This window comes from Hyla sarda, chromosome 1 (assembly GCF_029499605.1).
Source record: "Hyla sarda isolate aHylSar1 chromosome 1, aHylSar1.hap1, whole genome shotgun sequence".
NCBI classification, from domain to species: Eukaryota; Metazoa; Chordata; class Amphibia; order Anura; family Hylidae; genus Hyla; species Hyla sarda.
Window position 1 is genome coordinate 476572465 of NC_079189.1, and position 17433 is coordinate 476589897.

Here is a 17433-nt window from a genome sequence, read left to right on the forward strand (position 1 = left end):
GCAAATATATTAAATTCTAATCTCAGTCAATTTTCTGTACATTAAAGTTGTCAACCTGAAAAAAAGAGAAATAGCTGAAGAACTTGAAAGAGAGTTTAGATAAGTGTTACGAAAGCCCCATAGAGAATAAAATACTGCTTCATTTTGCCAACTCTTGACATTATCTCTCGGCTCGGCAGGATAAAACAGTTTTAAATGGCTTGTTTAAGTTGCTAATTTTGTATTAATAAGAGCTCAGTCGAGATTAGAGTTAAGAGAGCAAACAGTTGGCACAAAGCATAGGAAATACACATGGTAAAAAAGTGTCTAAGGCAGTGGTGAGCATAAAGAATGTCGACCGGTCACTCTTTGTGCCAGATCACGGAAACAAAACGGGCCAAATGGATGCCTACCTTAAAACTAGATGTACCCGACTCTTCCCAGAAACCACTTAAAACATTTTTCACATCACATGGATGAAAACTGCAACTTCAAACAAGCGCTGGATTTGCACATGTCTATCATCCACACACAATATACAAACACATAGGGGGAGATTTATCAAAACCTGGCCAGAGGAAAAGTTGCCCAGTTGCCCATAGCAACCAGTCCGATCCCTTCTTTCATTTTGCAGAGGCCTTGTTAAAAATGAAAGAAGCGAACTGATTGGTTGCTATGGGCAACTGGACAACTTTTCCTCTGGACAAGTTTTGATAAATCACCCCCCTAGCCACAACTAGTGTTGAGCAAATTTATTGCGGCCGAACTCTATCCATTACTTTTTCCAGGTACTTGGTCACTGAATACATGTATGCAGACTAAAGCAGTCAATGGGTTAAGGTTTGATCGCATTCACTCTAATTTTGTTCAAAACTAGCCATGACCAAAACAATGTACAAGCAAAGCTGGCCTTACACAATAGATTGATGGGAAAACCTAAAGTATCTTAAAGAGGTACTCCGCCTCTAAACATCTTATCCCCTATGCAAAGGATAGGGGATAAGATGTCTGATTGCGGGGGGTCCCGCAGCTATCTCGGCTACGGCACCCCAGACATCTGGTGCACGGAGCGAACTTCACTCCCTGCCAGATGAATGGCGATGCAGGGCGGAGGCTTGTGACATCATGACCACGCCCCCTCAATGCAAGGCTATGGGAGGGGGCGTGACAGCCGTGACATCACAAGCCTCCAGCGATGCACCTGAAGCTCTAAACAAACGCCGGGTGTAGCAGGGAAATCACATGGGGGTCCTCAGCGGCGGGACCCCCACGATCAGACATCTTATCCCCCATCCTTTGGATATGTGATAAGATGTCTATGGGCACAGTACCCCTTTAAGTATATGGGAGCCTCCCGGCAGATGTTGAGCAAAAAGCAAGAGAAAGGTTGGGTATGTTGGGTTTCAACATGCCAAATCCATTGCTTCTATGAAAGATAAGCCTCTCTGCCGAGCAAGAATGTGTCTTTGGGGAGGAGAAGAGATAGCCACTGGCCAATTGAGCATTCAGGCGACATCTATGTTAATTTAAAGATATGAACATTCTGACCAAACCGACCACTTCACATCGGCCTGCTGTAAGTGGATCGAAAAACAACACCTGCAGGGAGAGAGCCAATAGCACCTCTGTTGCCAGGCTAGGCTCTTTGGGTCACCCCACAAGCACAGCTCCAAAGCATCAACAGCCTCCATAGTGCATCAACATCAAGTGAAAGGTTGAAGAAAAAAAATGGAAAATAACTTTTAATGCAATCAAAGACAATAGTTGTATTGTAGAAATGTGGACATCAATAGAAAACAACCCAAAAGAGGTCATTAATGCCAACACTACCAAAACACAAAGCATTATATATGCCAGACCCATCCAGACAAAAACAGTTCAGAAAAGATTTTAAAGGGGTATTCCAGCCTTAGACATTTTATTCCCTATCCAAAAGGATAGGGGATAAGATGTCTGATCGCGGGGGTCCAGCCGTTGGGACCCCCTGCGATCTCCGTGCAGCTCCTGGCATTCTGTGCTGAGCACTGTTCCCGAGATGCAATGTCATGCCACGCCTCCTCATAACATCATGCCACGCCCCCTCCATTCATGTCTATGGGAGGGAATATCGGTACAAGTTTTCGGCTATCGGCCTGAAAGGTCACAGATTATCGGTATCGTATTGGCCCTAAAAAAAAAACCATATCGGTCGATCCCTAGCTCAGACAATTGTCCTATTCCCCTGAGCTTGAATCTGTCACAGGTATATGTCAGACATACACATTGGGGACTTATGAAAAAGGTCAGAGGGACTTTTCCATCCTTTTACTCCCAAAACCCAACATGAAAAAAAAAATTTAAAAAAATTAAAAAGGAGTATGCTCTCTGCAGGATGAGAGGCATCATTGTCACCTAGCAATGACGCTCATGAGATGGCAATGGCTTATTTCAACCAGCAAGCCACCAGCTTCAATGGCAAAGAATCACTTATTTTTAGTCACATGACTGGGCTTGCCAAGACTGGTAGCAGAGATCTCTATTACTATAGCATGAAGCCATCAGTAACAAATGGGCACTCCATTCATTCACCCCAAAAAGGCCTATGCAGTTCTAATCTATAATACCCAGTCTGCCCAGTACACAACTACACAACCCATATAATCCCCCTACCCCTCAATTAGGTTAAGTTCTTTGTTGACTACTACTGCTTGAGTGCAATGTGCTTTTCCTTACTAAAGCTTCCGGCTGGGTTCACACCACGTTATTGCCATACAGTTCCCGTATACGTTTTCAATTTGAAAACCGTACTGAAAAACCATATGCATTGAGTCTCCATTGAAAACCATATGCCAAAAGATCAGGTTGTGTCCGTTTTGCCAGTTTTTTGTTCCCATACCCAAAACCGTAGCCTACCACGGTTTTTGGTCCGGGTGAAAAACCGTATTGACATGTCTAGTTTTTTTTTTTTAATATTATTATTATTTTTTTTTTTTAACATGGGAGTCAATGGGAACCTTATGTGCGTACGTTTCCATCTGGTTTTCACCATACAGTTTTTGACTTTGCACAGTATTTTTCTTGGAATTTCAATCAAACAAGTGAAACTTTATTCATAAAATACCAGATGCTGATAGACCATTCAAGTCAATGGGATCTATCAGGACCTGGCAGTGTCAGTTTCAGTTGTGACCCCATTCAGGGTCCATTTAAAAAAAATTAAAAAATAAAATAAAAAAAGGTGAGCAGACCCTGAATGGCTCCGAGTAGGGATCGACCGATTATCAGTATGGCCGATATTATCGGCCAATATTCACGATTTTCTAAGTTATCAGTATCGGAAATTACCTTGCCGATAATGCGGGCGCTTTAAATCAATATAACTGCAGCGGCTTTTGCGGAGCCAGAGACCGCCGCCCGCTTCTCTCCCCCTGCATGTCCTGGGGTCCTGAGTCCAACCACCGCCGCTGCCCCATTGCTTCCCCCATCCACGGTTTTATAATTACCTGTTCCCGGGGTCCGCTCTATTTCTGGCTCCGGCGGCATCCTGAGTTGTCACTGTGCGCCGAGCCACTGATGGTGACGTCGTGTTGAGGACATCACTCGTCATTGTGCAGCGCACAGCAACAGCGCAGGACGCCGCAGGAGCCAGAAGTAGCGCAGACCCCAAAAAACAGGCAATTATAAAACCAGGGATGGGGGGAATCAATGGGGCAGCGGTGGCAATGGGGCAGTCTCTGGCCAGAGGATAGGCAGGGGGAGGCAATCAGGCAGCGGCGGTGGTTGGACTCAGGACAGCTTTACATCACTGATCTGCAGCGGCTTCTGTGGGGCCAGAAACAGTTTATCGGGGGGAGGGAAATATCTGTATAAGTTCTCGGCTATCGGCCTGAAAGTTCACAGGTTATCGGTATCGATCCCTAGCTCCGAGCACAACGACCCTGTGAATTTCTGTTTTAATGTTAACATTAAAAATTTCTTTGCTGTATTCTAAGGTGGGAGAATAATGAATAGTGACAGCTCTACCACAGTGTATAGCAATGTTTCCCAACCAGTGTGCCTCCAGCTGTTGCAAAACTACGACTCCCAGCATGCTGGGAGTTTTAGTTTTGCAACAGCAGAAGGCACACTGGTTGGGAAACAGTGGTATATAGACTCTTACAGCGTCATGTCCCTTGCACATCCCTCTGAAGCCGTGAATTAGGCATTCGCCGGCCTCATACAAATCATGGTTACAGAGCATCCTTCTAAAAATAAATAAAACAAACTACTTGCATAAGAACTTGGAAATGTTTTTGGAAACACCTAAGCTGATTTTGCCCACCGGTAACGTGTTATATGACAGCGAAGGACCACCATTCTAATGCTCATAGGGGCTGAAATCCCCTATGTAAATATGCTATATAAGGTAATACTCAACCACTGTCAAGGGTGCCAACATTCAGAACAGAACATTTATATATCCTTGATAATAAATACACACCTGCAAACATCTAGGTCACAGTAAATAATGATGAAATAGTCCACCGAAAAGCTGCACGTTATCAAGTGCACATACTGCGAGTGTCTTATTTCACAGGCTAATGATCAGGACAAGTAAGGATGTAGGTATCGCTTACAGGAAGAATCTCTAACACAAAGCAGATCCCTCCACTGTGTGCTCCCAACAATACGTTCTCGCACTTGCAGCAAACCTGGGAAGTAATCAGATCATGCTCTCAACCCATTGACATCTCATCCTCTACAGATGCTGAATTACTATTGGTTTTCCCAGCCGGTTCTCCTCCAGCTGCAGGAATACTGTACAGCGATTGTATGTATAATATATATATATATATATATATATATATATATATATATATATATATATATATATATATATATATATCCAAAAGACAAAAACATGCCGATACCAGCATACAAGTCCATACAACACAGCAAAAGAACAGTCAAACAGCATTGGATATCACATGGTAGTCACATATACCTTTATTCATTTGTATCAAGTTACTACAAATAACATCATGACACCCTGCATTAGTAACAACCAGATATATCATTTTATAGTCCATTATATGGCTCAGTAGATAATCTGAATGAAAGATCCGTTACATTTTTTTTCTATAAGGGTAGGTTCACACGCGCTAATTTTTTAGCAGGTTTTCCGCTGCATATTTTTAAAGTGGGCGGGCTCTTCTCGGCTGTCCGCAGCAGATTTTCCGTGGCGGAATGTAAACTGCGGAAAATCCGCCGCAAGCCCCATTGAAGTCAGTAGGGACAGTGGCGGATTTTCCGCAGCGTAAATTCCGCCGCGGAAAATCTGCTGCGGACAGCCGAGAAGAGCCCGCCCACTTTAAAATATGCAGCGGAAAACCCACTAAAAAATCTGCGCGTGTGAATGTACCCTAATACAAGATAAAGTTTCTAAGGCCTGAACCTCACGCACAAACCTAAAGTGCCATGACCAATATGACAAATCCATGTTCATTGATTTACTTTCCCTATAAAAGGATCCATAAGGTTTTCATCTGGGCTTGATTTTACAGTGGCTAATAAACCAAAGCAAAAGAATAATAAAAAAAAAAAAGCTTTATTAGCACAAAAATAAAAATTAATAAAACACTTAAAAAAGCATCACCCCAGAATCACCAGCACTGGAAACACATTTCTATAGAATGAAATGGAATAATAAACATCCCCATCTATATTTGCAGTATGACTGGATACCACATAGGGAGCAAAGTACCGTAATAATATAATAAGACAACAAATGTAAGATACGTATATATATCAGTATTGTAATCTATTACCTATGTACATGTACATCTGCACAAAATGATGATGATGAAGCTAGGAAGACACCACCCAGACACGCGTTTCAATCACTGCTTTCACCCGGCAGATTGTGCTAAATGGTGACATTTATTACTCTATATACATATGTTTCCAACGATGGTGATCTTGGGGTACCCCTATTTTCCTCTTTCCTCTTTTTATGTATTTTTCATGATTTCTTTGTACTATTAAAGCTCTTTAGATTATACTGACATCTTTTTTCTTTCTTGTTTTGTGTTAGTATGGAAGTCACAATATGTCACCAACATTGTCTAGGGGGTGACCATTTTGCATTTATATTGGGGTCATTTTTTTCCTCTTTTGGGGCTTGTTTTAGGGATGTTGCTTTTACGGCAAGAATAGGCTGTGGACCGTACTTTTTTGCGTCCAAAAACACTGAAATGAATACAAATGCTGGAGATTGGATATTTAATCATCATTATTACTAATTATTATAATTTATTTTTTTTTTTAAAGGGCTTGTTTCGGCATGAAAATCAATATGGCCGCTATTACTGCCTAATTCAGTTGTTCTCTCATATTCGCTTTTAAAGCATCTGGTGAAGCTTTGTGCAAACCTTGGTAGATGGTCATAGTGTCAGGCTATGTTCACACGATAGAATTTCCGTAGGGAATTCCGCACCAGTAGTGTCTAATTGATATGAATGGGATTCTGCTGCGCTGTGCACACGGCAGAGTTTCTGCTGCGGAAACCACGATTCCGGAGTCCGCAGGACAGACATGTATATTATTTTTGCAGAGTTTGCACGGAAATGCCTGTAAGGTGCATCTCCAAGCGGTCCTAGTGCTGGCATGTTCTGCCACTTCTCCGCAGTCGGGGCAATTTCCGTACGGACATTGCCCGTGTGAACATAACCTTGGTCCCACTGTTGTCCCCCATTTTTCCCCAGGAACAGAAATATATATGGATTTATATATTTTATTAAATTTGGTGTTTTTTGTTTTTTTAACACATCAGCTGCTAATGCTCTTTGCAGATTCCTCACAGAACCTTGGGGATATTAGTGGAAATCTAAAATCATGCAAAATAAATGTTGTCCTAAAAAAACTACCAGGTAGGTTGTTTCCTGTATAGAACCAGTCCATGAGTTAGCTGTCCATGGAAACCAATAAGATTCCAGCTTCTATTTTTCCACCGAAGGCACAAATGCAAACCGTGATCCGATTGGTGGTTACGGATAACTACGCCACCTTTTCTTAGTCTGCATCTGCGAAATAAGCATTAAAAATCAACAAAAAATAATAAATCCCCTTCTACGGATATGGATGTCCATTGCGATTAAATCCATGCATGTAATCCAGTGTGAAATCATCTCTGACCTGCAGAGCTTGCAGTCTAATTAAATGGGAACAACCTCAAACATCAAAGCATTTACAGGCAGCGCCGGGAAATGCAGCACAGCACGTGGCATGGAAATGCAAAGCACATAGAGAAAAATCCAGGCCTTTTATTCTGTATCAGCCAATCACCCAAAAGTCAGCACCTCAAAAACAAAAAAAAGACAAAAACAAAAAAAAGACAATAAGGATAGAACATTTGTGTGCTGTGGTTAACAGTCTGGATACTATTACGCTATTGACCTTCCAAACATACCGTCCACAGATGTCGCCTCCAGCACCCAAAGGGTTAAGCCCTATCTTCAGCGTAAAGCGCACCGCTAACAATCCAACTTCTATCCCGCAGCAAAATGGTTTTGTGAAATATCTCAGTCCATAAGCCCACTCTCATTGCTTGCAGGACAGATCATGGGGTGCAGCAGGATACATACCCCCCCAAAAAAAAATATTAAAATAAAGTAAAAACCCTTAACACAGCATGGTTCAGATTCCTATAGAGGCAGTCTAGACAAGGCCTATTAAACTGGCATTTCTTTTCACCAACCACACTGAATGAAAAGTAAACATTTCACATGTAGGCCATGCAATGGATGGCACGCCCAACATATTTTTTGTAATATTTTTAATAAACAAGCTGGAAAAAGAATATACTGGTGTTTCCGAACCGGGGTGCCTCCAGCTGTTGCAAAACTACAACTCCCTGCATGCCCGGACAGCCTGCGGCTGTCCGGGCATGCAGGGAGTTGTAGTTTTGCAACAGCTGGAGGCACCCTGGTTGGCAAACACTGACCTAAACATCTCTACATGAATCATTTAAACATTCCATAAGAAGTGGAGCCCAAAAGATAAACAAGCCGGTTATTGATGTAAACAAGTGTAAAAGCTGTGATAACAAGTAACACATAGACTTGACACATTGAGAAACTCTGCAGTCACCTCATTCTTAGGGTTCTACCTGTTCAGCTGTCACACGACTACAACAGCCAGCATGCCCTGACAGTCACAAGCTGTCAAGGCATGCTGGGGCTTGTGGTTTCAGGAGGGAAGCCCCGTAGACAGAGTGAATGAAAGGCTTTAGTGCTGGTGCAGACAGGACTGTGTGAACCTGGCAGCTCTCCTTATCACAGTGTTACTCAATAGCAGTGTCCCTATTGTGAATGAAGTCCACACATAGTATAGAGGCCATCTTGTGACCAGACTACTCCACAAGCTATGCCCCCTTCCTCTATCACTCCCCTCCTACAAGTAGGAAAAGTTTGGCGAGCCGCAGCGAGGAGGGAGCAGTGTGCACAGGAGCGTAATCCAGAATCACAACACTGCGGCACAGGATCTGGGGGTGCCGTAAAGGGGGGGTCCCCACCTCTTACCTGAACGATCTCCCCCTCGGCGCTGATGGTGGCTCCTGCCCGGGAGAACCTCCCCTGTAACTCAGTAGTGTGCGTTTTATAATCTCCATTGGGACTGGACTCGAACAGAACCACTTCCACGAAGGCAGTCTCCTTGGCCAGGGAGCCCCCGGGGGCCAGAGCCAGCAGGAGCCCCAGCCACAGTAGGCTCCCCCGGATCCTCGGCTCTTTCATCTCGCAGGATGGGGGATCGACATCATTTCCGACTAGTCCCGGGGCCCGGGGGATTGAGCAGGAGGATCGGAGAAGGGCGATCAGTCAGGAGGGATCACATGGGGGGAGACCTTCCCGATCATTTCACCATTACATGGCTGAGAATCCTCGCTCCGCTCCCTCTCCCTGCTCTGCCAGGCGGCATCCCTTTCATCTCATCCACGTGATTGTCTTTCTTTTTTTTTTTTTTTCCAAAAAGAAGGAGGGGGGGGGTGTCCCCGCCTCCCAGATCTCCCTGACCCCTCACTGTCCCCTCCCAGTGCCGGGGGAGGAGGGGGCTGCACTGAGAACAACACAAGATCAGGAACTTCTTCTGACAGGATCCCGGCTTTCTTCTTCCAGAAGTGTCCTGATAGCTGGGAGCAGCGGCGGCGGCACGGGAAGTACTGCGGGCGGGAGGGGCGGAGCGCGGGAGGCGGGAGGACAAAGATCAAAGAAGCCTGATGGCCGGGGACGTGCGGGCACCTGAGGAGGTCGGGCCGTGTACACACGGGTGTGAGGAGGACACTGCGGCTCCTGCACTGCGCTCTCCACGCGTTTCTTTCTGTGTTTAGTCTCCCCTATTGTTCCTCACACCCGGGGCTGTTTGTTCCCGTTGTGGCTTCCTGACAGAGGATTTTGTTATTTTATGTGTATTTCCAACATGTGGGGCACCCTAGTTGGAATATACTGCATTCTACTATCCAGGGTTGGGGACGCTTAGGCTAGGTTCAGACTATGGAATCTCCGCCTGCAATTCCAATAATACTACAGTAGGAAAAAACACAAGACAGAGCTTCTCATTGGGCAGTATGGTTGGTACTGTTGGTACTACAGGTGGGTAGTGTGAGTGGACCGCTCATCTTTCAAGGTTGTGTTTGGCACATAGCAATCTTAAAGGAGTACTCTGGTGCAGACTACTCCTGCTCTGTCCTGCCCGGGCTGCAAAAAAAATGAAAATAAACCATCACTCACCTTCCTGGGTTCCCGCAGAGCACCACTACAGCTGATCGGTCCTCCAGTCCATCTTCTTCATAGTTCCGTGTGAAGGAAGCGTCACATGGCGCTCAGCCTATAATGGGCTGAGGCAGAATATCGCGGCGGCCAACGATAGGCTGAGCGCCATGTGACGCTTCGTTCACACGGAAGTATGAAGAAGATGGACCGGAGGACCGATCAGCTGTAGTGGCGCTCCGCGGGAACCCAGGAAGGTGAGGGATGGTTTATTTAAATTTTTTCTGCAGCCCGGGCAGGACGGAGCAGGAGTAGTCTGCACCAGAGTACTCCTTTTAAGAGCCTTTTGATATATTGGGAATTATCAAAGTAGCGGTGCAGCCGTCCAGGTATTTTGAGTGGATCCTCTTCACACTCGATAGGTAAATTCAATGGATAGTAGAAAAAAAATCCAAGTGATCGGTGCAATTCGTATGACTTACATAAATGCAAGTTATACTGGTTAAAGGGGTTATCCAGGAAAACACTTTTATATATATATCAACTGGCTCCAGACAGTTAAACAGATTTGTAAATTACTTCTATTAAAAAATCTTAATCCTTTCAGTACTTATGAGCTTCTGAAGTTAAGGCTGTTCTTTTCTGTCTAAGTGCTCTCTGATGACATGTGTCTCGGGAACCGCCCAGTTTAGAAGCAAATCCCCATAGCAAACCTCTTCTAAACTGGGTGTTTCCCAAGACGCGTGTCATCAGAGATCACTTAGACAGAAAAGAACAACCTTAACTTCAGAAGCTCATAACTACTGAAAGGATTAAGATTTTTTTAATAGAAGTAATTTACAAATCTGTTTAACTTTCTGGAGCCAATTGATATATAAAAAAAAGTTTTTTTTCCTGGATAACCCCTTTGAAAGTCCAAAGATTCTTTTAGTTGCTTATGTCAGACGCGTTTTGAGGTTTCATACCTCTTTTTTTCTATGACTACAGCAGTGATACACATTACATTACATGGTGTTATATATAGGTGGCAAAGGCACTGAAATTAGTGTCCGGTGTGTATGTGTGTGGATGTCATAGATGTGCGCCGCAGTATCGCTGCTCACTGACGCGTGTCAGTTGTAGACACACATCAGTGAGCAGCACTACTGCGGCGCACATCTATGACATCCACACAGATACACACCGACCACAATTGAGCTTTGAAATTGCAGGCAGAAATTCCGCTTGCTAAACGGTATAGTGAATGGGTATCTGTTCACAAATTCACACTTCGGAATTTGTGAACGGAAAATCCGCTTGAAAATTTCCGCCTGAAGAATGGCGTTGCTCATCCTTCAGGGGGAAATACTTGCGGAACACATAGCAGTCTATTGGAGACTGCGGTGTCCGCGCAGTCCTAGCGCCGACTGATTCAGTTGGTGCAGGCCGCACTCAGAGTCTCCAGGCGGAAATTTTCTGCCCGGAGATTCTGCAGTGTGAACCTTGCCTTAGGCTAGGTTCACACAACGAAATGTCCCCCTGCAATTCCGCTTTGAAATTGCAGACAGAAATTCCGCTTGCTAAAATGTATAGTGTAGTGAATGGGTTTCCATTCACAAATTCACACTTCAGAATTTGTGAAGCGGAAAATCCGCTTGGAGTTCTCTGCCTGAATGGAGTTGCTCATTCTTCAGGCGAAAATACTCACGGAACACATAGCAGTCTATTGGAGACTGCTGTGTCCGCGCAGTCCTTGCGTCGACTGATTCAGTCGGCACTGGCCGCACTCAGAATCTCTGGGCGGAAATTTTCTGCCCGAAGATTCCTCAGTGTGAACCTAGCCTTAGGGTATGTTCACACTGCGGAATCTCCGCTCACAGAATTCCACAAGTGGAAATTCCGTCTGGTAGCCGCCGTCAAAAATACTTAGTCGGCTGGACCGCTCGGCACTGCACCATCACCATTGACGGCTATACAGTGCTCGCGGAATTCCGCACATTCGGACATTCATTCTCTGTGCGGAACAATTTCAGCATCAGAATTGAACGTCGCTGAAATTCCTCAGCGTGAACGGGTCTCGCGGAAGATCCATTCACACTGATGGTAATGTTCACTGCGCGGAATTCCTCACGGAATTCCGCAATGTGAACGTACCCTCAGGGTCCATTCACACGGCAGAATTTGTGCTTACGGAATTCCGCCTCAATTTAAAGCCCATACACTTCTATGGGATTCCGCAAGCGGAAATTCAGAAGTGTGAATGGGAGTGCAGAATCTCATAGAAGACTATGGGCTATAATTTGAGGCGGAAATTCTGGCGTGTGAATAGACCCTAAGTCTATGTTAAGGTGGTCGAATGTCCGCAAAGAAGATTACCGTGCGGACATCCCACAGACAGCGAAGCACTGGAAGAACATGTCTATTTCTGCAGACTCTGGAATCGGATTTCCGCAGCAGAAATATCTGCCTCGGAAATTCCGCCATGTGCACAGTGCAGTAAAATTCCATTGAAATCAATGGGAGTCTGCTGCAGCGGAATGTCCACAGAAGAATTCCGCACAGAAATTCTATTGTGTGAATATAGCCTCATTGCTTAATTTTGTATTATTATATATGCAACAAATAAGACTTGTGAGGACATGGAGAAACATGGGGGACCTGGTGGTCCGTATGTACACATAGCGTTATGCTAGGCACTCAGACTGAATACACCCTATTAGGTCCTATTCACAAGGTGAAATTTTTGGTAAAAAATATCCGTTCAGGAAATCCCGTTGCAGAAATCTTTCATTGTTTTTAATGGGATTCTGCTGCACCACGTACTTGGCAGAATCTCTATGACTGAACCATCTGGCGTGGAAATTGAACATATCAATTCTTTCTGTGAAGAAATTGGCATCTATGGAAACAGCACATTTCTGAGATGTCCTAGCGCCAGCTTGTTTTACCGGTGTCTGCTGTCCACGGAATGTCTGGCCAGAATTTTTATTTTTATCTTTTTCCAGAATTTGTTACTAACACCCCCCCCCCCCCCCATGCCCTGTCCATGCATAGGCTTATATTTCTGCACCAGATGTTCTAGGCTCTATTAGCCTATCAGGACCCTTCAACTAACACGGACCCTCTACTAACTCTAAATCAATGCCAAGAGTGACATAAAACAGCCACCTATACCTTTGGTGCTATGTGTTGTGCCTAGTACCGACACTAGAGACCTGTCAAAACTTTTGATAAGTGATCAGTCTGAGCCCCCAACTGATGGGGAAAAGCGCTGCCCTATTTTAAGTCTATGGAGCCATCTAGGGAAGCTGGCCGAAGATCACTGTGGACCGTAGAGTGAAGCACGCTATCATTTGCTTTTCTTAGCTTATTTTCCTGATTGGTGGGGGTCTCAGTAATCCAAATATTTAATAGATCTCTGTGACTTGTCAAAAGTTCTTTTGAATAAAAAGTTCACCCTAAAATATTAGTGACACAAGGCCAAAGGCACCACACACAAAAGGAACTTTTTTTTTATATAAACATATGTAGTTATATAACATTGTTGATATACCAGAAGAAAATATTACCACCATATAGAGCTGGGTATGACCAAATATGTGTATCACGGTATTTTTGTAACTTATGGCGGTTCCACGGTATGTAACAGTATTTCTCCGCCCCCTCCCCCCAAATCATGAGACCCGCAAGCGCTGTTCTGCTTCTCACCCCCCCAAATTAATTATCAGCCCAGCGCTGTGCTGTTCCCATCAGGGTAAATACTCACATCACCCACAAGCGCTGCCCTCCTCGTCCTCCTGTTTGTTGCGGACCGCTGGCGCTGACACTATACTGTATGCTGTATCCCTATGCCTGGGCTGCAAAAGATAAACAAAATAAACTTTAACTCACCTCCCTACGTCGGCCTCACACTCTTCCTGGGGACAGGAACGTCGGGGAGCCGTCAGTCTATCACCGGCCGCAATGATGTTCCGCCTCGGCCAGTGATAGGTTGAGCCCACTGTCATGTAAGAAGCCAGCAAGGGAGGGGTTAACGGCCCCTTCTCGCGGCACTGCTAGCCCACTTAGTTCAGTCAGCAGACAGCTGCGAGAAGGAGCCAGGGGCCCCCCCTCTGTGAAGATCGGAGTGCCTCAGAGAAGAAGACCCCTTGTTAGAGCAGGGAAAGAATACAGCAAAGGAACAAAAACCATTTCAGCAAAATTTGATTTCCAAAAGCCAAATGTTGCTCCTTCTCTTCTGAGCATTGTAGTGCGCCCGCAGTGCACTTGACATCCACACATGAGGTATTTCCATACTCAGAAGAGATGGGGTTAAAAATTTTGGGGGGCATTTTCTCCTATTATCCCTTGTAAAAATGTAAAATTTGGGGGAAAACTAGCATTTTAGTGAAAAAAATATTCATTTACGCATCCAACTTTAACGAAAAGTCGTCAAAAACCTGTGGGGTGTTAAGGCTCACTGTACCCATTGTTACGTTCCTTGAGGGGTGTAGTTTCCAAAATATTATGCCATGTGGTTTTTTTTTTTTTTTTTTTTTTTGCTGTTCTGGCACCATAGGGGCTTCCTAAATGTGACATGCCCCCCAAAAAACATTTCAGAAAAACTCACTCTACAAAATCCCATTGTCGCTCCTTCCCTTCTGAGCCCTCTACTGCGCCTGCCGAACACTTTACATACACATATGAGAAATTGGGTTACAAATTTTAGGAAGATTTCTCTCCTTTTACCCCTTGTAAAAATTCAAAAACTGATTTTGAATTTTCAACTTCACATTGCGGCTATTCCTGTGAAACACCTAAAGGGTTAACACACTTATTAAATGTCATTTTGAATTCTTTGGGGGGTGCAGTTTTTAAAATGGGGTCATATGTGGGGTATTTCTAATATGAAGGCCCTTCAAATCCACTTCAAAAGTGAACTGGTCCCTGAAAAATTCCGATTTTGAAAATATTGTGAAAAATTAGAAAATTGCTGCTTAACGTTGAAGCCCTATGATGTCTTCCAAAAGTAAAAACATGTCAACTTTATGATGCAAATATAAAGTAGACATATTGTATATGTGAATCAATATATACCGTATTTATCGGGGTATACCACGCACCGGCCTATAACACGCACCCTCATTTTACCAAGGGTATTTGGGTAAAAAAAGTTTTTTACCCAAATATCCATGGTACAATGAGGGTGCGTGTGTGCGCGTGTATACCCCGATACACCCCCAGGAAAGGCAGGGGGAGAGAGGTCGTCGCTGCCCGCTTCTCTCCCCCTGCCTTTCCTGGGGTCTAGAGCCCTGCTGCCGGCCCTTCTCTCCCCCTGGCTATCGGCGCCGCTGCCCGTTCTGTCCCCCTGACTATCGGTGCCGGCGCCCCATTGCCGGCGCCGATAGCCAGGGGGAGAGAAGGGGCAGCGGCACCCATTGCCGGCGCCGCTGCCCCGTTGCCTCCCCCATCCCCGGTGGCATAATTACCTGTTGCCAGGGTAGAGTCCGCGCTGCTTCAGGCCTCCGGCGTACGTCCCCTGCGTCGCTGCTATGCACGGCGCGGCGCACTGACGTCATGCGCCGCCCTGTGCAGCGCATAGCAACGACGCAGGGGACGCACGCCGGAGGCCTGAAGCAGCGCGGACCCGACCCCGGCAACAGGTAATTATGCCACTGGGGATGGGGGGAGGCAACGGGGCAGCAGCACCGTCAATGGGTGCCGCTGCCCCTTCTCTCCCCCTGGCTGTCGGCGCCGCTTCTCTCCCCCTGACTATCGGCGCCGGCACCGATAGTCAGGGGGACAGAACGGGCAGCGGCGCCGATAGCCAGGGGGAGAGAAGGGCCGGCAGCAGGGCTCTAGACCCCAGGAAAGGCAGGGGGAGAGAAGCCGGCAGCGATGGCCTCTCTCCCCCTGCCTTTCCTGGGGGTGTATCGGCGTATAACACGCACATAGACTTTAGGCAAAAAATTTTAGACTAAAAAGTGCGTGTTATACGCCGATAAATACGGTAATTTATTTGGAATGTCCATTTTCCTGATAAGCAGAGAGCTTCAAAGTGAAAAAAAAAATGCATAATTTTTTCATCAAATTTTTGAATTTTTCACCATGAAATGATGCAAGTATTGATGAAATTTTACCACTAACAATAAGTAGAATAGGTCACGAAAAAAACAATCTCTGAATCGGAATGAAAGGTAAAAGCATCCCAGAGTTATTAATGCTTAAAGTGACAGTGGTCAGATATGCAAAAAATGCTCTGGTCCTGAAGGTAAAAATGGGCTTGGTCCTTAAGGGGTTAATATTTGGTTGCACACCCTTTGGAAAAAATTACTGAAATCAGTGGCTTCCTACAACCATCAATAAGCTTCTTACACATCTCAGCCGGCATGTTGGACCACTCTTCCTTTGCAAACTGCTCCAGGTCTCTCTTATTGGAAGGGCGCCTTTTCCTAACAGCAATTTTAAGATCTCTCCACAGGTGTTCAATGGGATTTAGATCTGGACTCATTGCTGCTCACTTCAGAACTCTCCAGCGCTTTGTTGCAATCCATTTCTGGGTGCTTTTTGACTTATATTTGATACCATTGTCCTGCTGGAAGACCCAAGATCTCGGACGCAAACCCAGCTTTCTGACACTGAGCTGTACAGTGCGACCCAAAATCCATTGGTAATCCTCAGATTTCATGATGCCTTGCACACATTCAAGGCACCCAGTGCCAGAGGCAGCAAAACAACCCCAAAACATCATTGAACCTCCACCATATTTCACTGTAGGTACTGTGCTCTTTTCTTTGTAGGCCTCATTCCCTGTTCGGTAAACAGTAGAATGATGTGCTTTACCAAAAAGCTCTATCTTGGTCTCATCTGTCCACAAGAGGTTTTCCCAGAAGAATTTTAACTTACTCAAGTTCATTTTGGCAGAATGTAGTCTTGCTTTTTTATGTCTCTGTGTCAGCATTCATTTGAATGTCGACAGATAGTTCACGCTGACACTGATGCTCCCCGAGCCTGCATGACAGCTTGAATATCTTTGGAACTTGTTTGGGGCTGCTTATCCAACATCCAGACTATCCTGCGTTGGCACCTTTCATCAATTTTTCTCTTCTCTCCACGCCCAGGGAGATTAGCTACAGTGCCATGGGTTGCAAACTTCTTGATAATGTTGCGCACTGTGGACAAAGGCAAATCTAGATTTCAGGTGAGATTTTTATATTGCCCACACCTGTTACTTGCCCCAGGTGAGTTTAAAGGAGCATCACATGCTTGAAACAGTCTTATTCATCCACAATTTTGAAAGTGTGCCAATAATTTTGTCCAACCCATTTTTGGAGTTTGGTGTGACATTATGTCCAATTTGCTTTTTTCCCTCCCTTTTTGGTTTAGTTTCAATACATACAAAAGGGAATAAACATGTGTATAGCGAAACATATGTTACTTCAATCCTTTTCTGTGAGAAATCCTTCATTTTCTAGAAAAAATTCAAGGGTACCAACAATTGCGGCCATGACTGTATCTATCCCCCTGGCTCCCACGCTGTGGAGCTGTGTCTTTTCTTCCTTTCCCACTCTAGAGGGCATACGAGTGACATCATTGTATATACCACTCCAGAAGTGGGGGAAGGAAGAGATGCTATGGCCACAAGATTTTTTTTCAACTGGCTCCAGAAAGTTACAGATTTGTAAATTACTTCTATTAAAAAATATTAATCCTTCCAAAAGCTATCAGCTGCTGAAGTTGAGTTGTTTTTTTCTGTCTGAGAACTGTGCTCTCT

The 17433-nt window shown here is 44.9% G+C and overlaps 1 protein-coding gene across 2 annotated transcripts in view; it reads right to left on the bottom strand.

Moving 5' to 3' along the window:
• The window catches only part of ZNRF3 (zinc and ring finger 3), a 177568-nt gene extending 168438 nt beyond the window's left edge, over positions 1-9130 (bottom strand). The window contains exon 1 of one of the 2 annotated variants that reach the window (XM_056537224.1): positions 8517-9130. In XM_056537224.1, the coding sequence (XP_056393199.1) occupies positions 8517-8729 (213 nt within the window). In that variant the 5' untranslated portion in view covers positions 8730-9130. Of the gene's footprint in view, positions 1-392; positions 523-8516 lie in introns of those variants that run through there. The other variant, XM_056537225.1, reaches the window with a different exon arrangement.
• Positions 9131-17433: the final 8303 nt, after the last annotated feature.